Source organism: Crocodylus siamensis, chromosome 9 (genome assembly GCF_052110815.1).
Source record: "Crocodylus siamensis isolate JL-2025a chromosome 9, ASM5211081v1, whole genome shotgun sequence".
Taxonomy (NCBI): Eukaryota; Metazoa; Chordata; order Crocodylia; family Crocodylidae; genus Crocodylus; species Crocodylus siamensis.
The window spans coordinates 54960428-54985943 of NC_143403.1; the positions used below are offsets into that span (position 1 = coordinate 54960428).

At 45.2% G+C, this 25516-nt stretch overlaps 2 protein-coding genes across 4 annotated transcripts in view; one reads left to right on the forward strand and one right to left on the reverse strand.

Annotated features, from left to right (window-relative positions):
• Positions 1-6211, forward strand: part of BICDL1 (BICD family like cargo adaptor 1) — a 79069-nt gene extending 72858 nt beyond the window's left edge. For both annotated transcript variants that reach the window (XM_090063168.1, XM_090063169.1), the window contains one exon: positions 1383-6211. In XM_090063168.1, the coding sequence (XP_089919294.1) occupies positions 1383-1583 (201 nt within the window). In that variant the 3' untranslated portion in view covers positions 1584-6211. The remainder of the gene's footprint in view (positions 1-1382) is intronic.
• Positions 6212-6357: 146 nt separating this feature from the next.
• On the reverse strand, positions 6358-21175 carry RAB35 (RAB35, member RAS oncogene family). 2 transcript variants are annotated; one of them, XM_090063171.1, is made up of 6 exons: positions 20941-21175; positions 17676-17726; positions 16835-16958; positions 9496-9620; positions 9293-9417; positions 6358-8578 (listed from the first exon to the last, which is right to left on the reverse strand). In XM_090063171.1, exons 1-6 carry the CDS (start codon positions 20990-20992, stop codon positions 8450-8452), a joined length of 606 nt encoding a protein of 201 aa, XP_089919297.1. In that variant the 5' UTR covers positions 20993-21175; the 3' UTR covers positions 6358-8449. The 2 variants fall into 2 exon arrangements, with proteins under 2 accessions (XP_089919297.1, XP_089919296.1); XM_090063170.1 differs by lacking the exon at positions 20941-21175 and adding an exon at positions 20539-20791.
• Positions 21176-25516: the final 4341 nt, after the last annotated feature.

A 25516-nucleotide genomic window follows, 5' to 3' on the forward strand; every position in this document is an offset into this window, starting at 1 on the left:
GTTTTGCCATAGTCTCGGCCTAAATAGAGAGACTTCGCAGTGATGGCATTTTGAATGAGCAGATTTGCATGAGGGAAAAAGCATGCCCAGAAGCCCTGCTCTGTGACGCCAGCAAGTCACTTTACTGTCCAGTCTCCCTTTTGCCACCAGCAAAATGGAGAATCTGATTTTGCCTGTTTCCACAGAGGTGTTTATCTGAGGTCCTAATGTTTACATGGCAATGGAACAAGTATTTATATTGGCATGTCTAATTAGCCAGAGCACCAGTGTCAGACCTGCAGTGATGACCAGGGCACCTGAGAACTAAACCTCAGTCATCTGTGTTGGTTTTATGGATTTAACATTTCTCACAAGCTTGTTGTTAGCCACACATTGCTTTCTTGTAAAATTAACTCCTGCCTGTGTATCGTGCTTGCGGGAGGATCACAGCTGCAGTTGTCCAGTAGGCCTGGATTAGAGTTTCAATGTGCATTTCACTTTTATTTTGTTGTCTACTAGCTCATCACTGGGTGATGGCTGGTTACCTCTGCCTGATTAAGGTTGTTTGCATAATTCAATTGCATTGGGCATGTTGCTAAAAGGAAGGATTGTTCTTATACACTGAAAAAACATGTGCTTCAGGGATAAATTATGCTGATCAGAGGATTTCAGTGGCCCATCATGTAAGGGATGAAAACCAATCTGAGGCAACCTTACGTTATATAGTCTTCATCGGTGAGTTGTTCTAACTGCATTTCGGACAATACAGGGAGCTTTCACCCTCCCAGTTACCTATTCCTAGTTTCATCACTCAAGCCACTAGTTCCCTCTGATCATAAAGTGAGTCGTACTGTTTTGAAATGGCCATGTAATATATGCAAGCACTTTGTCTTCTCTGCCACGTTTTCAGCAGCTGTGCTGTTGTTCCTCAGTACAGAGCTTGGGTTAGCTCTGGTCTGAAGCCCTAACCCTTCAGGCCTCTACTTCAGGCCCTATGCCTTATCAGTCCTTCTTGCACTCAGGTGGCACCCAGGCACCAGCAGGCAGCTCAGAGTATTTTGCAGCTCTTCGTGACACCACTAAACAGAAGCTAGGCTCCTCTTCCTACTCATCAGGAGAACCCTGGCAAGGGGCCAGCCCAGGACCTCAAGCTGTCTGGGATGGGCTTAATCTCTAATAAGGAAAGAAATTAAAACTCCCTCCTGTCATTTCTGGGTCTCTTGTTGGAGAAAAGGTGATGAGGCTGATGAAAGCTGGGTGGCCAGCTGCCATTCCTGTTCTCTTCCCTGTCTTCATTTCATCATAGCCATTCTATAATCCCATTATTAGCTGTATCCATGAATATACCCTGCCAAAACTCTGGTTGTCCTGTTAATTAGTTTCCCCTTTCTCTTCTACTGTAGGACGACATGCACAGGGTCATTGACCAGCAGCTGATGGACAAACACCCGAAGGAATGGAGCCAGCCTGCCTATTCCTTCTCCAATGGCTATGGTGCAAAGCGGAGCGCAAGACCCTCCCCCGTGTTCAGGCCGGAGCAGCAGGGGGATGAGCCCGTTGGGGCAGAAGGGAACCGTCTCTTTTCCTTTTTCAAGAAAAATTAGTGTGAAAGGAGAAACCTCTTTACTTATCCTGCTTCATGAAGGGAAGTAGGGGCAACTGCCCAGCTTGCTGATGGACCCAATAGGAAAAACACAAAAGGCAAAGAAATTAACCCTTGAGACTCTGCACTATCTACACTCCATGTGGTCTGATCCACTGTTTACATAAATTGGCGATGACAATTGGACAGTGATACCAATTGAGAGCAACGGTTCCTGTTCCTTAAGTGATAAACTGCAAGGTGCATTTTAGGCACTTTAAGAGTCCCCTCAGTTTCTGCTGTGATGAATAATCTGATTGTCTTAAACTCCTTCTCTTATGCTGGGGAAGGAAGCAGCCCCAGAACAAGGCACTGCAGGGGATGGAAGGCTAGTGCAATTCCCACTTAGGGTAAAGGAAAGAAGGGATGAATGCAAGGGAAGAGGAGGACCCTTTATACCACATTGAGAATCCAAATCCCTGCCCACTCAGTGGAGTTGTAATGCTGAGAGCTTAAGTCAAACCCCCACAGTCAGTTTAAAGATCTGAGGATTTGATACATAGGGGCTGGTCATTACCCATTAAGTAAATTCTATTGAATGGGAGTTGTGGATGTTGAGTACTCTCAGGAACTTGCTTCCCCTCCTACCCCCCCCATTCCCCCTCTGCCCCCCACTCTCAAGGTTCATTGTGAACATTCAGCAACTCTCACAGCTAACTCCTGCTGACTGAAACAGAAGTTAAGTGGCTAACTGGAGGATCTGGTTAGAAGTGTGTAGTTTTTCCTTTGCTCTGTACTATAGACTTAACCACTAGTCAGTGCTAACCCTGAGTCTTCCACTACACAGGATGTGATGGTAGGTGGCTGGATCTTCTTTATGCTCAGATGGGCAACTGGTCCTAGGCAGCCAGGAGTACAGGCATGCTCTTGCTTAGTGTTCCTTTGTACCAGTGCCAGAAATCCAGCAGCAGGGAGAAACTGGCTAGGAGGGTAGGTACCTCCCCCATACACTATAGAACTAGCTTGGTGTTCTCTTCAAAGCACTTTATGTCATAACATGAAACATTTCAGGCTAGATCCACAAGAGGTCTTGGTGTGATTCTCAGCGTTGCAGCACTTTATTGTCCTATCCCACTGAATCCACAGCCCCCAAAAATCAGCTATCCCAGCCCCACCCTGAGAAACATTTAAACTAGCCAATGGAAAATCCCCAAGGCGATGAGTACAGATAAATTCTTGGAAAGGGCTGGGTCATGGTACACTGTGACAGGATTCACAACCAGGAGCCTTTTCCAAATTACTTAAAAGCCTTCCTTCCATTAGACAGGAGATGTACAAAGGAAGATAAAGTAGCATCATCTCAATTCCTGGTGCTTTTTTTGTAGGGGGAAAGAGTTGAGCATGTCTATAGGATCAGATCCTGCATCTGTGAAAGGCATATCTGGTTAGAATTAAACTGGCATTCATCTAAGTCTGTGAGGGTGTTAGGGCCTCCCTCAGTGCTTACAGCTGTACACATGCCCAGCACCTACGGCCATAGGTGAAGGTTTCCTGGATGCCAGCACTACCAACAACCTTTTAGCTTAAGCAATGAAGCCTGCCTTATGCATCTAGCCCAGTGGTTCTCAACTTAGTTAGAAAAGTGCCAGCTCTTAATTTTCACTCATTTTGACTGCAAAAAAGAAAGCAGTTGTTGTAAAAACCAGGAAGTTCATAACAGACCAAGGATGCATGGTGCTTAAACTCAGAATGCTTTTTCTTGTGAATCACATGTGTATGGCACCCTTGAAAGGAATGTGCTGCAGAATCCCTGTTGAGAATCACTGGTCTCTCCCTTCCCCATCATAGCCCCTAGAGAAGGCTGCAGCCAGGATAGGGAGGCAGCACCCTAAATCTTCAGTTTAGTGTTACTTTTTCACTTTACTTTTGCCATTCCCCAGAACTGCATGCCCAGCAACTGTGTGGGACTTTATAGCCATGATGTATGTACAATCCTAAGGCAGGGGCCTTGGGATATTCAATGCAGATATAGTAATAAGAAAGAAAGGTGCCTTCTGCTGCATGTTTGCTAGGAGGGGAAAGTAGAAGTTAGTCATTCAGTTGCTAAATGTAGTAGGCAGCTGAAGTACACAAACACATATTGCTTCAGTTAAAAAAGGGGACTCAAGTTAGTCTTACTGCAATATTTTTTTCAGTTGGAGAATGGGAAAGGAAAGCCATTCTAGTTCAGGCTGGTGATGATCACATATACTAGTGCAACTAAGAAACAGAAACCAAGGAATAGGGAAGGAATTGTTAAAGTGGTGGGCTTAAAAAAAAAAAAAAAAAATCAAATCAATGAAGTGACAAACCACAAGAAAATCTATCCTTGTGTTGAGCTGCTACTCAACATGAAACACAACTGCCTTAAAATCCTCATTTTGCTTACCACTGTCCTTTGCATTCCCAAACAGACAAAGTAATGCATGCTGTGCTTTAAGCAGCCTGAACATTTCATCCTCTTTCAAACTGTCAAAGCAAAGCACTCACCTTCACTGGCAATACAAGGCAGTAGAGATGAGACTTGGAATTGCTGCTTGTGAAATGGGATTAAACACTCAACTCACAGCAGATGATACTTAACCATACTTGAGAAGAGCCAAGTGCTCAGAAAGCAACTGTAGTTACTCCAACATCGAGCAAGCACAGTAGCTTATAGAAAGTATCCTAGCTGAGGATCAATAAACAAGGATATCACCACCTAGAAGTTGCATCTCCAACAACAGAAGTAGTAGTGTTAGTCAGAAACTAAACAATAAAATATCAGTAATGAAATTTCACACTTTGGTCACTACATATTACAATCCTCATGCAACTATGGTGAGGGACGCATTTCACCTGGAGTTTAAGCAGTAACCATCACCCATTTGGGCCAACAAGCAATTTTTGCTAGCAGAAGGGTAGAGGAGGACTGCCCTTAAATAAAGATTAGGCCAATGTGAAGGGAGACTAACAAGCATAGTAGAGAGGACATTAATGCAGATGTATTTATATGCAAGGCATGTCATTAGCACTTTATCCTGACAAACCTTGGTCAGCAGTTACCATTGACATGAACAGTAGAGGAATTTGCAAGGAGATGTGCAGTTTTGTGCAGCAGAGCAAGATACTTGAGTGACAGGCAGCACTGTATGCACAAGGACTACAGCATGGCCCATATAGGCTAGGAGGGATGTCGAGTTCTGGACACCTCCCCCTTCCACATACTGCAACCCTTCTTGCTATGTCCATTTCAGCAGCTATAAAAGCAAGATTGTTTTAACCAAAAGCTAAGCAGCGTAAGGGACATGCCTGGGTGCTGCAGTGACAGTCCTCTTAGATTGGATGTGGAAAAAGCACACAGCAGGGACAAGCAGAAAGAATGTATCTATAGATATGTACATACCACAGTGCTGTAATTTTTGTATGTAGAAGCAATGTAAATATGTGTATGTTTTTGTTGTTTTTTTTTTATAAAGAAAGATCCACATTATATAAATCTATAAAGGCATATTTTAGTAAATACAATGCTCTACTGCTTCTTTTGTAAATAGTTCTCTTCAGAATAAAGATGAATCATTTCTATGATATGGTCTCCACTTTCAAATCACTGGTTATTCTGTGAAGGTATGAAGAAGGCTCACTTAAATTAACTTCTTAGAGTCACCATAACACCCGACTGTAACAGCATCTTGCCATCTCAGGCAACTCAGTCAGATGATCTTCCAGAGATGTACAGCACTGAAATAACAGCATCTTTCTAGTGTATTCATTCCTTCAGCTGCACAGAAAAATAGGATGAGAAGGATCTCATTTTAAAAGAGACCCAGGCATTACAGCTGGAAAAAATTTGCTGGTATGATTAAAGTTCTTAGCAGCAATGGTGAGGAACCCGAATAGTGAATACAGAAAGAAGTTCTAGCAATAACCTCTGAGTCGAACACAGAGCAAGAGAGGAACAATGAAATGCCTCCATCTTGCACCAGCTACTTTACTCTTATTTTAGAATGGCACAGATGGATGTGGCAGGAGGGTTGCTTCTAGGATGAGCTTTTGCCCAACTGCTCTTACCAATTTAGAAGTCTGGCCTGTGCTGCCTCCAAAAAAGAGCTCCAGACTTTCCCTGCACCCATACAGGTTAAGCCTAAAAAGCCTAGCAAAGCCATCAGGACTTCACCTTGTACACTATGACTTTCCCCTCTACTTCACAAAAAAAAAATCCGCCTGCCAGCTGAACACTGGTAAAGATTTAAATGTGCAGTTGCACCAAGCACACCCAGAAGTCCCAGAACAGCAAGATGCTTGAAGGCAGTTATTTTACTTTACTGATGCCCTCTGCAGCAAAAGCATGGTATATAAGCAGAGAGAAGCAAGCCAGGGACAGAACCCAGCACCAGAGGCTGGAGAGCAGAGGAAACAGACCCTCAAAAGGAAAAATTTGGCAGCTTGTAACCTTTATTTTTAGTTTTTTAAAATTATTTAAAAAGCATAATTAGAAACTTTCAATACAGAAATAATCCTAGCAAACCAGTTAGACATTCCATTGCTTGACATCAGCACCACTAGAGATGTCATTCCCACTCCTTCTCCCTTCCTGTTTAATACTTAGTGGCAACAGCAAGGAGATTACTGCTGCTTTGCAGCCATCTCTAGAAAAACATCCCACTTCAAATGAGAAAGTTGGACTGCTGGATTGGCAAAGTTCATACCCATGGCCACAATGACTTGGACCAAGGAGGACCAACCTTTCCACACAAGAGAACACTCCAGATCAGGTGCACCATTTCCTCACTTTATTGCATCAGTTCCAGTAAATGTAGACATTGGGTCTCCTTTACTTTTGTCTGCATCAAGTTCTCTGCCTAGCCCTGCACACTCCCTTGCACAAGAGTCCTGTGAAAGTAACACAAGACAGGCCCCTGATCTGAAAGTGGCCACTGTAGCACAAGTTAGAGAAAAATCAGAACTCCCTCCTGGTGCACAGACAGCATTCCATGTCATAAGCATTGAAGGTGGATGTCTGCTCTTATTTCTGCTGCCGCCTCTTGAGGCAGCTGTCCCATGTCTTCCAATTACCAGAGAGCTCGCACTAGCAGCATTGGCCCAGCTCTTATCTACTCTTGGGCGATCAATGAAAGATGCAAACCGATATGTGAAAAGAGACAGGAGAAGGCAATTGGGTAGACACTCCTGGCACTTGAATTGATTAAAAGCCTGTCACATTCATTGCTTCTGTGGGAAAAAAAATCTTTAGAGTGATTGATCTATCATGCGATTGTATCATCAGGTCTTCTACCACAAACCATAAGAATCCAACCCAGGCAAAATATTGTAAGTGACTTGGATTTAACCTTGCTTGGGTGAGGAAAGGGATGATTTAAAGCTTGTGAACATCAGTGGAACATGTTCAACCAAACCACCACCGAATCCAAAGGACCACACACCTTAGAGGCAGGGTCATCTTCAGAGTACAGAAGGAAGCCTCACTCCCTACCCCTTCCTAGTCATCATTTTTTTTTTGTTTAGAGAATGATTCAGCTGAAGTGTATAGGCTTTGCAACAGCCCAGACACATGCTACTTTTGGTCTGGCCTCTGAGTGCATCTATTCAGAAACTGATGAAGTGAGCCCTTATTTTTCCCTCAAAAGCCAGTGAGGGTCAGGAAAATGCTGTCGAGCATAGTGAGACCAGAATACATTAGAGGTGATCCCCACACACAGCCACCACCAAATAACCCAAGCAAGCGAACTTTCCATGCATCAGTGGTCCTCCTTGCTGACATAAGAGTTCTGGGAACGATTCTGCAGCAGCTCTCGGATCCAGAAGGTGCCTGGAACATCGGGATTCCTTTCCATGCCTGTCATCTCTTGCAAGGAAGGCTCTGCTACTGGAATTCACATTCAAGCCCATGTCTCCTTCTTGTGTTCAGGACAAGGAGGTTTTTGGCAGATTCACACTGGTTCTCTCTCTAGGAGTTTAGACCCTGCCCAGAAGCCCCTAGCAGACCCAGAAGCAGAGGTCACCTGGAGCCAACTTTTTTTGTGTGGGGGGGGGCGGTTTAGAAAAAATGTTTAAGTCCAAATAAATCCCGTTTCTGCAGGATTGATTTTAAATATCTTGATACAAACCAAGGAGCATAGGTACAGCTGGGCTGCAGCATAGGGAGATGAGGAAACCCAGGGATCCAGCCATATCCTGGAGTATGGTAGAACTCAAGGCCCAAGCCAGCACCAGCTGCTAGCCCAGGAGCTAGGAAAGTGAAACCCCAGGCTCCAGCAGCAGCTTCTGCAATCCTGGTACCTAGAGGGATGAAGCCAAAGCCCCAGGAGCAGCCTGGAACTCAGAAGAGAAGCCAAAGGCCCCAGAGGCACCAGTTGCCAGCCTGGAGCCCGAACAAAACGAAGCCCGAAGCCCAAAGCCCCAGGGAGCAGTCGCTGTCAACCAGGGGCCTACTCGCATTAAGAACTTTGTACTATATCTTTAAAAAGATGAACTCTATAGTTCCTGATTGGTTGACATTAAGAAGGCCTAAGCCAGAGCAACAAGAGGGAGGTGCAGCTGGTTAAAGCAATATACATTATGTACAAAACTCTTGGGTTAAATCCATCCACTTGGTAGGCAACGTCCTTTCTTATCTACAAGGCGCGCTGGAAGGAGCAGGGGAGGAGGGAGGGTGAGAGTCCATCAGACAACTTCTTGGCACTACAGTGGTAAGGTGCCAGCGCTTCTTGATAGAAAACATGGAGAAAAATCTTTAAATAACGGCACAAAACTGAGAGGGTCCTCCCAAAGCCTGCCCCAGTGGAATGCCCGAGTCTAGCTGGAGGGGCTGATCTGTCTGAGAGCAGTCTCTGCAGCAGGGAAAGGGCATTAGCAGCACCGTTTCTTCCTTTTACTGTTCTTAGTTAGCTTGACCACATCATTCTGGTGCTGCTGTTGCTGCTTTGCCAAGTTTTCTTTCTTTGCTCGCAGAACCAGCTCTGTAATGCAATTAAACATCTGCAAAAGAAACAAGCAAGTTCAGGCTACCAGGAATGCAGGCCAGCTGCTGAGGGAGTCTGTCTACAGAAGCAGATAAAATGCCAGAACCAGAATGGGGATAGCAAGTTATGGTGCTGCTGAGTCATGACCTGCTGGTCTTTGCAGGTTCCCTTCTTCACACACAGCTGTCTGAGGCCATGCAGGGGTCCACAGACTCCAGCCAAATCAGATTTAGCACTCCCCTACCTCACCTCCTTCATGCCAGTCTCTGATTTCCATCCCTACACTTGGTGGCTTTAGAAAGAGAAAAAATAAAGCCAGCAAGATGGGTTTGGTCCCTTACTCTGCCTCACCAAGACCAGAGAGCTAAGATCTATGGTTCCCTCCCATCAAGGCAGGCACTTCTAGCGAGATGAGGGAAAAATCTAAACATACCAAGGTTTTAATAATTTCACCATTCAGCTTCAGTGTATGCAGCATTAAGTCCCTCTCCTCCCCACCCCCACTGCAGCTCTGCCTCAGAACAGTTTCAGTTCTTCACCTACAGCTTGTAGAGTAAAAAGGGATTTTCCCCTCAACTCTGCCAGCAAGAATGATTCTACCAAACTAGCTTTTTTGCCTCCAAAAGAAGAAAGGAAGGTTTGCATCTTCTTGAAATAGATGCAATATTTGGTCTCTCAGAACATTCTCTCTGAAAAGTAGGTTTATACCCACTTCCATCTAGTGCATTACCTCTTCCACATTAACGTTTTCTTTGGCGCTCGTCTCGAACAACTGGATCTCCATCTGCCCAGCAAATTTATAGGCGTCTTCCGTCTCCACCACCTTCCGCTCTGGGTCATCATTCTTATTTCCCACTAGAAAGGAAAAAAACAGGTTAGCGCTGCACTCCCCAGGTTCCCAGAGTAAGAGAATGTCTCCACCAAGAAGCTTACCTAATATCCGGCAGACATCATCGCAGTTTTGGTTAATTTCATGCAACCACCGCTTGACATTCACAAAGGACTCTGCACTGGTGACATCATAAACAACAATGACCCCATGTGTTCCTCTGTAATACCTGAGAGGGGGAAGAAAGATAGATGCTAGTTCAAACTTGAGGCTATGGCCTCCAGGCTGGCACTGTCCCATATAAGGATGGAGAAGCCCATCAGTAGCAAGACCCTGAACGAACAAGTGCCTGTTTCTTTACCCAACTGCAACGTCAATGTTTGTGCAAGTCAGTCCATGCTGCACCCAAACCCACACAGTCCCCTGTTTGCTTAGTAGGGCTGAGCGCCAATATCGTAGAAGTTGTCAAATCAGTTTAAAACAGTTACATTTTCTTGTTCAGCTGCCCAGGATCCTGGGCAAGGAGGTGCTGTCTCCTAGCTGGGGAGCAGAAGAGATGCTGCAGGATGGGCTGTTCCTATTATGTCATGTGAATCTTTCTCCCTGTGCAGTTAAGCTCCCATGGGCTGAGGATATCAAGCACAGAAAGAAAAAGAGGCTGTACAAATTCCTGCCCCTCTCTCTATTTCATTTGGTGCCCATTCCCCTTTGACAACACAGCATGCTATCCAAACTCCAAGCAGGCAGCTAACCAAACTAACTGATAAAGTGGTTTTGTGAAAAAGCATGCATTAGGCACTAGAGTCTGAGGTAATCATGACTGGGATCTGATCACTGCTTTGCTATTCAGCCCCAAATCAATTCTCTCTCTTCAAAGCTTGTAGCATTCCTGTCTTGTTGAGTGACTGTGTACTGATGGCACCTTCCTACTCAACAGATCTACTCCGTATGGGTGTAGAAGTCACTTTCCACTACCTGTAGCGATTAATGCTTAGTTTCAAACACATTTTGTTCTTATTAGTCTTGTATGACCAAACACAGCTAAGAAACACCAATAATTGCACAGAATGGCTCACTATGTTCTGAATTGTTTCACCTGGACAAATCCACTCAAAACAACAGGCAGTACATGCTTCACTGAAAAATCCATATGGTCTTCAAAAAACATCTGTTGCATAATGATTATGTGAAAAGGTCAAAAGAAATATCAGGCTTCACACCCACACCCTAGCCGAGTCTTCAGGACTACCAGTTAAATAAGAATTCTTTTATGAACTAAGTAGATCTGCCCAGAGACCATCAATATTAAGCCTCCAAATACTTTGGAGTTTATAGCATTTTCTAACTAGAACTGCCAAACAAATTATTTTACTAGTTACATTTACCTTTCTTCTGCCTCCTTTTTTTGTTCTTGAGCAGGGTTCACATTTAAGCCAAAGAAGACATTTAGGGTAGCACAGTGGAAGAGTTCTCCTAAAATAGGTTTCAAGATTTCCAGAAGCAAATCTTTTGCCATTATCGTTTCCACAAGGACTCTTCTTCCTCTGCATTTTAAAGATGACAGCTGTGATGACAGCTTAGAATCCTGTTACCTCTCTGCTGAATCCATCCTGCCCCAATCTGAAGGCGCCCGAATCCACATCAACAAATCCAACAGGGCTGCATTTCAAAGTAGTTCCAAGTTCATTACACTTCTACCACCAACTTACTGGCATACTGAGCAAGTTACTAACATCTTTCCCTCAGCACCCTCATCTGTAAGACACTGGCACTTGACATACACTGAAGTAAAAAGGTACTACTCTCACTGGTAGGCTTTTCACTCCCGGTTGTTCTGTCCTGGCTTCTGTTTCACAAGGAAAGATAGCTAGTGGCTCTTCAACTGGGCTGGCTTAAGATCAGCATATGTATAGAAGGTCAGCATCCCAGACTAGCTGCTTATCTGCATGCTGTCATTTTCACTTGCTTTCTCCAGAAAAAAAGTCCAGGCACTTCCTGACTTTCTTGCATTGCTTCCCCAGTAACTTATGCTATATACTCAACTTGGTAGGAAACACTCTCCCAATCAGTCCCCATCATGTTTTCCCCCTCAATCGCACTAAACCCAGTTTTCTTCATAAATTTAAATTATTTTGACCAGTAATATCTTTATCCAGAATGCACGCACACAGGCAAAAATTTATCCTTATGACTGCAACATGCACTCCATCCATCTCCCGAAGGAAAGCACATTATGTCTTGTTTTGTGATCTCCCATCATCTTCTAAACACAGCCCAATACTGTTCCAACTTGGATTCTGGACACAAGTTTTACTTCCAAAACCTTCCACTCAGAAAGCAGGAGAGTTTCATAAAACATGTTTCAGCCTGAGCCTGACCCACTACTTCCCAGCAGCAAGCGAGCACTGCAGTCACCTGCACAAAACTGCTATTTTTGTCCTTGTCTGAAGACTCCCTCATTACAGCTTTGAAGAATTTTGAAATAAAGCGTAGCCCTAGATCAGCGATTCTCAGCCAGGATGCCATGCCACCCAGCCCCTGCGAGAGGAGGTAAATGTTCTCTTCCTCACTCTAGCTCCCTGCACATTCCCCAGCTACCTCAGCAGTGCCCATGGCTGCCTTCGAGGACTGTTGCTACCACCACGTCCTGCCCCCTAGGCAGTCCCTATACGGGCTGCCTCCATGCTCCCAGCAATGTGCTCTGTTGCAAGTAGATACATGGATGGAGCCATGCTTTGCAGCCCAAATCATCACCTCCACACCTCTCGTGCTCCTGCAGCCAGCAGGAGAGACTACGGGGGGGGGGGAGGGGAGGGGGAAAGGGGGACAGCATGAAATCCTGCAGGATTAGTCTTAGTGGTGGGGGTACCCTTTCCCCCTCAGGTACAGACTAGAAGTGGGGCAAGGACAACAGACAGCAGAAAATGCTCCAGGACACAGCAGGACTAGGCCTAGTCCTCCCCACTCTCACATGGCACCAGCCAGATCAGTACTTCTCCATTTTTCAGCCTCAAGGCTCCTCCAGATTTTTTCAAAACTTATAGCTTAGTGACTCAACTGGGGTCCCACCAACTTCAGAAAAGTTATGAGAGGGCCTTCAGGCTAAAGGAGGTAGAGAACCACTGCCCTAGATGAAGCTAAGCAGTGACTGCCCTTCCAAGGCATGTCATCCTATTCCATATCACCCATTTACCTTCCCTAAGAGTTTGTATCATACACAGCAAATTAGACCACTATCTCCACCCAGTAGAGACCAGTATTATTAATACACGAACTCTGTGATATACATGGTGTCTTGAACACGTGTAGCTGCTTACAGAAGTTGCCTTGTAGGCTTTGGCAACTGGATAGGAGACAGATGGGGCTTTTGGCACGCAGGAAAGAGTGGGAGTTAGCTTTGTGTTTCTGGCAACCAAGCGGCAGTTTTGATATTAAGGAGGGGGATACCTCTCTCCCAACCCCCTCCAAGCACACACACATTTTGGAAAGGATAGAAGCTACTTTAAATGGGGGCATGAAGAGGGAATAAAATTCTCATTGCCCACACACACCAGCAGATCCTGACAGCAACTTGCTTCTCCTAGTTCAGGATCTGTGACTACATCCAATAATGATGCACAGTCACTTGATGTTTCTGTTAAACTGAACAGCTGTAAGACAGCTGCTGGTGTTTAGCACAGATATTAGGCTTCAGAGTCAATACCCCACCGAGCTGAATGAAGCTACCCCTCCCCTCCCCTCCCCCCCAGCCTTATGTTAAAAGCTGAAATACTGGAGTGCAACATTCAGACAAAGTTGAGGGGGAAGGAAGAACCAAAATGATGAAGTTTACACAGCTGTGTAAACACAATATGAATGTGTTCAATTTTTGCTATGAAATCTTGTGAAAAAAATGTTAAGATATAGCACAGTGTTATCAAATCATTACACACCAGTGTATTATGATCTTCAAAACTGAAAGAAAAAAAAAAAAAAAAAACCAACCAACCAAACAAAAAAACCCCACATCTTGCCACTATTTACAATTTCAATCCAGTTTAAGTTGCTGGCTTTATAAAATTTAGTTCTTTTGCCTTTCTTAATGTTTTCCACAAATTATTTTGCTTCAGCAGCTTCTGGATTACCAGAACTAGAGTTTAATGATTTCCTGTTTTTAGCCACTGATTTCTCATTAGAGGTGCATCAATATATCAGTCCGTATCAGATTGGCACCAATAAAAGGAAAATTGATTTTATTGGTAATCTACTTTTTTTGGCCACTGTAGCTGATAATGTCATTGATAAATGCCATGTGCAAGCATATAGCTGCAGCATGCACACAGCCAGAAATGCAGCTTGGCACTCTGGAGAGCAGTGTCTAGCTAATAAGTCTGTGCAGGGGAAAGGGCCAGGGGAGGCAGATGGAGTCCTGCATAGTGAGGGAGGGAGGGAGTGGGGCAGGGGCTGCGCAGTCGGGGCAGGGTGCAGGACAGAGCTGCCTGTACCTTATCCAGGGGGTGGAGAGGGGGGCAGATCCCTGCTGCTGCATGTACCCCAGGCAAGGGATGGGGGGCATGTGACTCCCCAATTTATGCATGGGGTGATGGCAGACTACCTGCTGCAGACTCAAAGCCAGGGGCTGCACCAGCCTTTTTCCAGCAAGGGGGGTAGGCCAGGGCTATGCTCAGGGTAAGGTGAGGCAAGGCAGGGCAGGCAGCAGTGCTGGGAGAGGGAGATATGAGCTGAGCTATGGCCACCCCAAAATTTGCCATAGCCCCCCTCCCAGCACCGCCACCCATCCTTCCCCAAGCACAGCCCCAGCCCCTGCCAGGAAGAGGCCGGCACAGTCCCTGGCCCCAAGTATGCAGCAGGCAGCCTACCCCTGCCCCATGCTTAAGTCCAGGGGCACATGCCCCCCATGCCTTCCCCAGGGTGCATGCAGCAGTGGGGAACTGCTCCTCCCCCTGACAAGCCCCTCATGGCTCCGTCCTGTGCCTTGCCCTGCAGCTCCTGCCCCAGCCCTACTCCCTCCATCACCGTGAGGGCCTTGATCTGCAACCACCACACCCCTTCCCTCCCCACAGACTTACTGGCCAGAAGCTGCTCTCAAGCTGCTGGGCTGCATATTGGCCATCAGATTTGGCATTGGCTGATATGGTTGGTTCAATTGGTCATCGGTATCAGCCAAAAGGTGCACCCCTACTGCTCATCAGTTCAGTCTGCTCTGTAGCACTTCAAATCCATTACTGTTATTGCCATATATACTCCAACTTCCAGCCTGTATGCCATACTTGGGTTATTACTGTGCAAGTGAACACTGGATCAGAATTTTGCAGCTAAAAGGAAACATTAAAGGAAAGCCATCCTCCTATAAAATTAACCTCAATCCCGCCTTTGTTGCAGCAATTTAAGACATTCTGTTGACAGTCTATTACCACTCCACCCACTTTTTGATTAGCCAAGTCCTTTTGTAAACTCTTGAGTCAGTTACTGGATCTACCATTCAGCATTTCAGTCTCTGCATATCAACTGCTATGCTAGTTTGACAATCAAAAGCTCTACCAGTCCAATCTTGCCATCTACTATCTATACAAGCAATGTGTGTTCCCCCAAAGGAGGTCACCTTGGCCAACAGAGATTATATCGAACAGAAAAAAAGTCAGCAGGGTACTCCAGAAGGAGCCAGAGCAAGCCACCTGGCTGGAGGGAAGATTTGCCATTATAACATAGAAGGGGCCTTGGAGCAGTTTTTTTCCCCCAAGTATTCACCCGAGGTATCTGTCATCCACACAGACTCAGTAAAAATGAAAGTACCCAAGCAGCTATGTATAGAGCTAGATCTCTTTATGGATCACCTATGGAAGGCTGGATGGCCAAAGCATAACAACACTGCAAACTGACAAGGGATCACTGGGGGCCTGTTCCTCTCCCGGGTAATATTGCTTGCTCATCTTCAGCCTTCCTGGAAAAACCTATGAAAAACAGCAGCATTCTAAACACTAGGAAGTTAAAAATCCTCATGCAGAAAGTATCCTCTATCACCCTTGAAGTGTCTCATTTTTAACTAGCGAGTAGATGGAGTAGCAAAAGATTTACACATTGTGTTACACACAGACTGCTCCATGGCTATTCCTGTCCACAAGAGGAAGTTTCTTTTCCTGGCATTCCCCACTGAAAAACCACAGTGCCTAGTATTGAATGCAGCAGGCATCAGCCTCCTCAGTTTCATTAACTCAGAGCCGAGTTCTGAATGTAGACTCTCAAAACAGGAAGTCACTTTGCTGACTCAGCACTAATTCAGTGCTTTGCGACTGGCCCACGTTGCACAGCTGATAAGAACTTCAGCAGTGCCTCACTGCCTCCCCCTCACCACTTCCTGTCTGAATCTGGCCGCAGCACTGAAACAAGAAGTGATGTCATATACAGGAGCCCTATGAGAACTACCCGAGTCTGTTCAAGAGAAATCCTTCTATGAAACAATGAAAGCAATCCAGCAGTAGCCATACAGGAACTCGGAGGAAAGGGGTGGAGCATGCATCAGGCTCTGTTCTCCCATTCCTAATTTCTGAAACCCATCCTGATGTCAGCCAACTGCTTCATGCTTTTATTCTGGATCAGCTACCTAGTACAATTATCAGAAACAGGGCCTTCCTCCCCAACAGGAGCCAAAGAAAAAGTCAGTAAAGATGACAGGCTCCTGGGTCCTCCTACATCTGCGTGTTTGTTTTTGAAAGGAAACAAAAGGCTCCTCCTTCCCCAGCACAACCCTGAAAAGCCCTAAACTGACTGCTACCAGTTAGCAAAACCAATTCATTCTTCTGAGTTCTCAATGCTGCAGCTGCAATTTTGGGTGTGGCTTCTTCAGGAACTGGAAAAAGCTGTGCACATGCTGTTCAAAGGACAATTGATATAAAATCTGAACTCAAACCAAGAAAAGACAGACTGATTTTCTTCTGGCATCTGTTCCAAGAAAACTTCACACAACATAGCCCACCCAGCAAAACAGTTCCAACAGAAAGGCACATGGATACCGAATGCTTAAATTCTGCATTAAATTGCAAAGATAGTGTGACACTTATTACTTTGTATCTCTGTAACATATTCCATCAAAAGATGCATTTTACTAAGAGGTTATATTAACTAGTTTATATAGATAGGGAAATGTTATCCCCAAACTTTACAGTTGGGAAACTGAAAGCAGAAGAGTTAGGCGACTTGTAAAAGGTCATTTGGGAAATCTCTAGGAGAGTTTGGAACCCAGAACCCCCTACTGCAAAGGAGTACTTTAACTGTAAAGCCATCCTCTCTCCACATGCCATACCAAAGGTAAGAAGAAAATTCCTGCAGAATGATACAAAACAGCATTAATCTGAGGAACAGCCACTCTACAATGTCCAAGCCATAGTAGCCTACAATATCCATGCTTGTAGCCAACTGTCACATCAAAAGTTCGGCTATACTCACGTTGATGTGATAGTCCGGAAACGCTCTTGTCCAGCTGTGTCCCAGATCTGTAATTTCACCTTCTCTCCATTTATTTCAACCGTCCGGATTTTAAAATCTACTCCAATTGTGGTAATGTAGCTGCCTACAGAGGGAAAGGATGTATGCAAGTGAGAGACTGCCCTTCCATCCTCCCAACATCAGATTCCACAATATCTGCCATGACACGTGTATACGCCGTGTCTAGCAACAGCATCAGGGGGACCCTGTTCCTCTGTCTACTCTAGCTGGTCTGCTTTTAGATAGGCCTCTTAAGTCATATGTATAACAATTACTGATGGGTCAAGGCTATTTTCACCAAAATTAAATTCAATGGCAAGAAATCTAGCTATTCTGCAGCTGCAGTAGACAATAAGCACTAAAAACACTCAAAAGAAGGCTAACATTCACAAAAATTTCACTCACAGGAATCCAGAGGTCAATATTTGTAACAAGTACCTGTGTAATTATTTTTCCTTTAAATACAGTCCATTTTAATAGTTTCTTTTATGTAAAGTCATTGAAAAGGTAATTGAAAATAGTTTACTTAATCAATCAATCCAAATCCCACAGGTCCAAGAGACAGTGGACATATTAAAAATTAAGCTGGCTTCAGGTTTCTATATTAATCCAGAGACTGAGATTTTTGCTTACAACTGGTGATTAAAGTAAATGGCTCATGTGGCTGGTCCAAGAGAAGTGGTGCTGAAAAGATCATGGATTTCTAGTACAGCTAGCTGTGTCAAGTGACAGAAAGACAGCTTGCAGGGTTTGGATGGTCCTTGGTCACTTTGCTATTGGAAGTGAATTAAAAAACACTTACCTGAGAAAGTATTATCTGCAAAACGCAACAGCAAGCTGCTCTTGCCCACACCTGCAACAAAACCAAAAAAATAAAAATAAATAAAGTGCTGAGATCTGTACTGGAACATGAGTAACAGATGGTGTTATTTTATCCCTTATTCACTGTATTTTTGAATCCCATCTAATTCCTTCTTCTGGCAAGTAACCTAGAACCATCAGCACCTGACCAAAGGCCTTCAGAGACAGCTCTAGTACAAACAGAACTTTAGGCCACATCTCAAATGATCCACTGTAGGTGTCCAAACCATTGTTACATGCACCTCTACTACTATGCACATGCTCCAACATCATTTCTCCAATTAAACTGTTGTACCCTGCCTGGGCACCACTGCCTGCCACCAATTCAGGTCACATACATTCTAATATGCAATGAAATTTGGACTGCTTGGACAACAAAACTAGGAATTAGTGCTGCCAAGCTGCGATTTAGTGATTAGTTTAATGGAAGGCATCAAATGTTGGTCAATGCAGCACACATAAATTGGTACAGTTGACAGAAGGTCAGGAACCACTGTCCTATGAAGATCATCCAAAATATGCTTGCTCCATATGCAACATGCATTCTATACTGCAGATTTACTCTGAAGTTGAGCCCCTTGCCAAGATGTTTCAAGTGATACTTTAAAGTACTTTAAGCAAGGAAAATATGAACAAAGGTGCTACGCAATCCAATGCCACACTGCGGCTTCCCCATTTAAGCACCTTGGGTTTGTTTTTTTAAAACAAAGATGTGTGCATCATAAAAAAAAACTGGTCCCTTCCCATGCAACCTTGTGTATTTGGGATTAGGGCACCCCAGATTGTCAACTCTGTGCACCAGTTTTAGAGAAGCCACTTAACTCCAGTTGGCCAACCTGGTCTTGGTGTTCCTATTTAGAAGTTAACTTGGCAAGTTTCAGAGAAACTAGTTTGTTTTATTAATACACACTCTGTCCACCCTCCTGCAAAGTCTTTGTGCAACGCCAGCTGAAAGCTCCTGTAGTTCTCAGTGGCCTTTTCAGATCCCACTAGATGACCTGCAACATCCAACCATCCCATAACCTAAGCCCCCGTTGCCAAAAGCTCAAGGCTAGCTTCTTAACATCCAAGAAAGCCATTCCAGCTTCTGAGGCCTATAATACAAAGATGACATGAGATTTAATTGTACTGACAACTATGTTCAACCAGCCAAAGGCCAAGCATCCCAACTCCAGGAAGGTGATAGATCACAGACGAGTTAGATTCAACTGATACCCAACATCAGTGCATTTTTCTATTCCTTGCCTTTTCCTCAGGAATCAATAAAGGATGGAAGTAAAATGTTTCTGGAAACTGGGTTCCCTCTTGGTGTTAAAGACCAATCACTCAAAACCAATACTTTAGCTCCATGGCAAGATGTAACTGTACAAATCCAGAACTACAGAACTCCAGTTAAACAGGCTTTAACAAAGAGCTGCACTTGATTTGTCTAAGTAACAGTGAAAAAAGTGTATCACTTTGATAAAAGCATTCACTTCACAGCAGAGATGACAAGCAGGGACAAATATTTTTGTCAGACAACACCAGTGTATTAGAGAGGAAGCCATCTGTAAGCAACACAGTAGAACTCTACGGGCTGCAAATCAACTGAACTTTGCCAGGCTGATCTGCTTCAGCAGTAAATAATGACTTGATCCACAATAAGCAAAGAGCTCCTAAAGAAGAGGCCTCCTGAAAGCAGAAGGTTCTGTATGTTCCAACTGAAAGACATCTCACTAACCAAGCACTACCCATGACCCACAATGCTCATGTATAGAGAAACCACACAATGCTCATGGCAGATCAACCCCACTTCCTATGCAGTTATTTCAAGCTGTGGAACAGGTCAGTGGAGCATCTTCCACACATGCAAAAAGAGTAAGCAACAAGTCTTTGCTGACTGATGTTGGGATCTGCCACAAGACAGTTTCAGCACTGTAACCAGCTTTCAGAACAAACCCAGCTCTAACTCAATTAGAAAAGTGGAAGCAGGAAAACAAGTCTAGCTATGGATTAGCTATATCAATAATTCCTGCCCCCTTCCCCCAAGCTTTTTCACCTCCTCCCCGCAAAAAGACTCAGTGCAATTCTTCACAACATAAAAAAAAGTTCTGTGGTTGGTTGGTTTAACTGGCCTGTTTAACACCCCCCAAAATTCAGATTTAAAGTTCTTTAAATTCTCTCACAACTCTACACTAGGGAAAGCTGCTGATGTTTCAACCAATCTAACTTCAATGCATTTTTCTATCACTAGCCTTTTCTTTAAAGATCAATAAACGGTGCAAGCAAAATATTTCTCAAAAGAGGGACAAAGCTTTCCCTCTTAGGGTTAAAGAACAAGCACTCAAAATCAATACTTTAGCTCCATCGTGAGATTTAACTATACAAACCCAGAGCTGCAGGCATCTATAATACAGCTGCTCGCACTGAACAGAGCTTAGCGATTAGGGGCTTTGCTCAAGTTAAGCAGCAGCTGTGAACTGTACTCGGCTGTTTGAAGACAAAAACAAAGTCTTTTCTAATACAGATTATTTTCTCTTCAATTTGCCTGAAACTGACAACTAGGCAAAAGAGCCACTGCTTCTACTTACAGTAGGGGTGTCGAGGCCCTTCCCACATTCCCTAAAAAGTGGATGCTTAAACAGGGCCTTATATAGCCCTATAGCCTTAAATAGGGCTGTTTCTTATGGGCACAGGCAACCACTTTTTGACATAAAGCTACAGAGGTGACCAATCCTGCAATCGTGCAATGCTTCATTTGCAGTCGAGTGGACCTGCGCGCTGCATCCACACCTCAATGAAGAGACGCCGTGGATGTCACCTACCAGTTCGGGCTCCAGGCAGGCAGCAGTGGGGAACGGGGCTGACTGAAGTCCAGACGGCAGGCCAAAGGGCACTCACCCCAGGCCCCCGCCCTGGGGCAGCCTGTGCGCCTGAGGGCCACCCCAGCCTCTTGCCTCCGGAGGCGCTTCCCATCCCTTCATGTCGAATCCCCCGCGCGAGCTGCCCCAAGTACAGGCCCAGGCCAGGCCAGGGCACCAGGCACAGGGCACAAACACGGCCCCGGCCCCGGCGGGACAAGGCCGGGGATCAGCTCCTGCCCCGGAAGCGGGAGGCCCCACCGCCCCGGCCACGACTCCCGCCCGTCCCACGGCCGGAAAGGCCGCCCCGCTCCCTCCCGGCCCCACCCCAGCCCCCCCATCGCCGCCCGGTCCGGCCCCCCGCACCGCTGTCGCCGATGATGAGCAGCTTGAAGAGGTGGTCGTAGTCCCGGGCCATGGCCGCGGCGCGGGGCTCTAAGGCGGCGGCGGGGCCCGATCCGCTTCCCGGAGCAGCAGCCGGAACTGACAGCGGCGGCGGCGGCGGCGGCGGCTGCAACTCCCCGAGCGGCCGCACCGTACCGCACCGCGCCTGCGCCCGCCCCTACGCGCCTGCGCGGCCTAGCTCCGCCGCCAGACACAACCAGCCGCTGGTTGCCCTCAGGCGCATGCGCGCGGCCTTACGAGCCTGCCTGCGCATGCGCGCGTGCGGGCGGCGGCCCCTGCGCTTGCGCACTTGGCGCACCCGCCGCCCAGCAGCCAGGGCCCCTGCACCTGGGGCTTCCCAGCGCCGGCTGCTCTGCGAGCGCGCATGCGCGGCGCGGACGCGGGGCTCCTCGTGGGGCGTGGCGCCCTTGCAGCACCTGGCGGGGGGGGGCAGGCTCGGGATGGGGCCCAGGGCGGCGGCTACAAGGAAGAAGCTGAGCTGCAACGTGTGGACGCGCCCCCGGACATTGTTAGGAGCCGGTTGGGAAAACGTTTGGATGAGATGGTTGCGGCAGGGACTGCCTAAGGCCCGTCCAACCCGGTTGTCCTGTGAACGAGCACTGCAGCTGCCCGGCTGCCTGCTAGGTCGGCATTGCTGCCCCGAGGGCAGGCCGCACCGAGCCCGGCCGGTGCCCAGACCCCCGAGAGGTGTCACAAACAGCCAGAGCTGGGGTTAGCGGTCATTCCCGATGCCAAGGTGCAGCCACGCGCGGCTCAGGGCCCGTCCTCTGCACAGCGCTGCCACCATGTCTGCACCCACCTTGCTTTCCCATCAGTTGCAGGCTGTACGTGGATCCCCTCAGTTTTAAACACAAGGTCCATGGCTGTGGACATGACAATTTTATACATCCTAGAGCCAGTGCCACCTTTGTAAGAGAAGCTCACAACTACTGCTCCAATGCTGCCCACTACGGCAGTTGAGATGCCTATGCACACTTGTTACGGGGTGTATGCTGTAGCCTTGTTGGTCTAAGGACGTAGGTTCTTTGGGTGAATCTGGTTCGAAAAAAAAATCCAAGTATTTAAGTTGGCCTAATTAACAGATTCACCCAAAGAATCTTATAAACACAGGTGTATCACATGTTAGAGTTGCAAGCTGAGACTGCACACACCATGATCAGTCTGATTGAACTAGGGCCTGCAGGATCTAGGGTTAAAAAGTAGTCCTGGAAGCCTGTTTTAAATTTAGCATATGTTGTTTATTTAGGTTTTTCCCCCACCAATTATTGATTTGTAAGTACATGCTGAAAAGACACTATAGGAGGCAAAGAAACTCTTACAACCGGTGTTCTAGGTACTTGACAAAATTACAGTCTTGCCAATTTTTTTTGTAGTTACTTGAGCCAAAATGTTGACACAATTCTTTCAATAAGCTAAGCAGCTCATTTCTTAATTTAAGCATATAGTTATAATTTATCAACTCAGGTACATTATTAATAGGCATTAATTTTAAAATTGAAATAATTAGCTCTGAAAAATAACATTACCTGCCAGATTGTTGCTATCTACAGCCTGGCAGAAGGTAGAAAACCTGGCAGACAAGTAGAATGAAACTGAAAAAATGCTGTGACCTTTTATAATGTGTGAGAAATAAAATATAGCTGAATCAGTTGTCTGCTTCACAGACACTGAAGGATTAAAATACATCAAGCTCTGAAGACCCAAGTAGAAAATTTGTCACTGGAACAGTATCTATATAAATCAGATTAATAGTCTCTTCTGTATGAATGACGGATATTTATGGGAAATAGCTGTTTCCATTCCTATTTTTCCATAGGTTCACTTGGCAGGGAACAATTCCTTTTATCAAGCCTGCATATGATGGGATTAAGGTCAGGAAGGATGGGGACCTTGTTGCTTTCGCAAGTAACATCTCTTGCATCTTTAATCGTCTTCGGAATTATTTCCTTCCAATTTACACAGGACAATTTATATACGAGTTAGACTGGAAAAGGCTAGTGGGGTGCTGTCACAGGCAGCTGTATGCTGATGATTTTTGGCTTATAAAAATGTGTAAAATAAGTGTCTCTCATTCTGCGTACACCCCCACCCTCCCACTTCCCCATTCAGCAGTGTGGCCACTGTTTATGATTTTGATTGCAAGTCTTGCAGTTGTTTTATGTTTTAGCCTTCACTGGGTGCATCTACACATCCATTAATGCGCTTTAGTTTATGTGCATTATAGTGGCTCTGGGTACCTATACATGAGCATGGAGGCCGCTCCAACGCCCAGAAATTCCAGTACATTGCAGCAGACTTGATTAATCAAGTCTGCTGGAGCGTGGCAATTGTTGCACTCCAGCAGCCTCCTGGGCCTCACATATCAGCATCCCCATGCTTAAAAATGGTAGTGGAGGCACTTTATCCAAAGCTCATCAAATGAGCTTTAGTTCAAGCACCCCTGCCACCATTTTTAAGTGCAGAGACACTGGTACGCAAGAAGCAGCAACACTAACTAATTGGAGTGGCTCTCGGAGCTGCTCTAATTAAAGCGCCACCCCACCAACACTGGAGCACATGTAAAACTGCTTTCCATTGTGAGGTACAGCAAAAGCCATTTTATCCAGCACCTTAGAAACCAGCATGCTGGTTGACGCTGCAAAAGTGAAACCAAAAGTGCCTACCATGGCATTTCCGGTTTTGCTGAGCCTCCACGGTCCAGGGCAAAGCAGCCTGTGCAGGGCCCCCCTTCCTGTCCCCCGGCACACTAATGCCAGGGAGGGGCAGCAGCACACTGGACGTGATGGGAGGGGTGGCAGCCTGAAAAGGCAAAGATGCCTGTTTGGGCCTCTCAGGTAACCAGCATATTTGGTTATCCGGTACCCCCCATTCCCCATGGATGCCCAATAACAGAGCTTTTGCTGTTCTGGAAAAAAGCACATTAGCCTAGTGTAATGCACATCAACTAAAGAACATGCTTTTTTACGTGATGCTTACTGTGCATTAGCCTATTTTAATAAGCATTAGTAAAAAGCAGGGTCTTTTACATCATGCTTTAATATACATTAAAATAGGCTGAAGTGCATTAAAGTTCATGTGTAAATGTGCCCAGTTATAGAGAAAAGATGAAGACATGATCAGTGTGCATACATCCTAAAGGTGCAAAAAAAAACCAAAATAAGAAATAAGACCTCCCCTTTCTTCTTAAAAATCTCATGAGACTCTCATAATTTTAAATGAATGTTTGAAATCAGTTAGTGATTTTCCTACAACATGAACACTTCACAATAGTAACAGTTTAAGAAGTTGTATGTATCAGTTTTATAAAACAAGACTATCTAGAGATCCAAATATTTGATGTTTCTTACTTTCATCTGAATTTCCTCTCTTTCATTTAAATTGGATAAAGTCTTTCAAGTTTGAACATTTCTCCAACAAATTTCCTTCTGATCTACATGCAGTTCAACTGCCACTCATTGATAATAACTTGACAATTCAAAGCTCTTAGTTTAGTCAGTGGCATAAAATGTCTTTCTTCTACTGAAGGCTTATTTGGAAGACATCTAACATGAAAAAAATGCTCTCTCAAGTTCGCACACAAGCTACCCACTCAGAGTTATTATATATTAGTGTGTAAATATTTTGATAAATCAGAAACACTGAAATTGAAAATCACAACAGATTTTTGTATAGTTAAATATTGAAAATTAGCACAAAGGAATTACTACCTTCTTTCCAAAAGGAGACTGAAACAATTTGTCATGTTAGTTTTAAAGTCAAACTGTCAACCAAATTGCTTTAAATTAGAACATGAATTTTTCACTTGATGCTATTCAAGGTGAAAACCACGTGTAGTTGTCTTTAAGCCACCAGTACTCAAACTTCCAGCCCCACGGACCCAATGAGTGGCACAGATCAGATCCAGCATTGAGTCAGTGCACAGGATCAGTCCATGGATGCGACCCCACACACCAGACGGAGTCACAGAATGAACCCACACGTCAGCATGGTCATCCAGTCCACAGGGCTCCCCGTGGGTCTGGAACATTGGAGGTGGGGGAGCAGTGCCAGTGTTAATTGCCATGGCCCTGGAAGTCACAACCGCCACCATTCCCTCACCAAATTTTTGGACCCATGGGGAGCACTGCAGACAGGATGACACAACCTGTGCGTGGCTGAGCACCACTGCTTTAAGCACTTAATTTATAATCTTCAACCTAACAAGAATGTTAAAATACCCATATATGATCACATACTAACAGTGGAACTTTAAAAAAATGTTATCTTAACACTGCTTTTTGTAAGTGGAAACTACTTTAGAATCCATAGAGAGAGAGAGAGAGAGCGAGCGAGCATGTGTCCACAAGACCAGTGCCTTTAATTACTGAAATAAACAACCCTACTTAAAGAGATCTGTTGCATTCTGTACCCTTTCCTACCTATCTGCTATAATAAAAGAATCATAATTTCAATATATCCATTGATATACAAAAAACTAGAACTCTTGGTTCCAAAATGATACCTTTTATTAGACCAACTGGAAAATGGCAAGAAAACT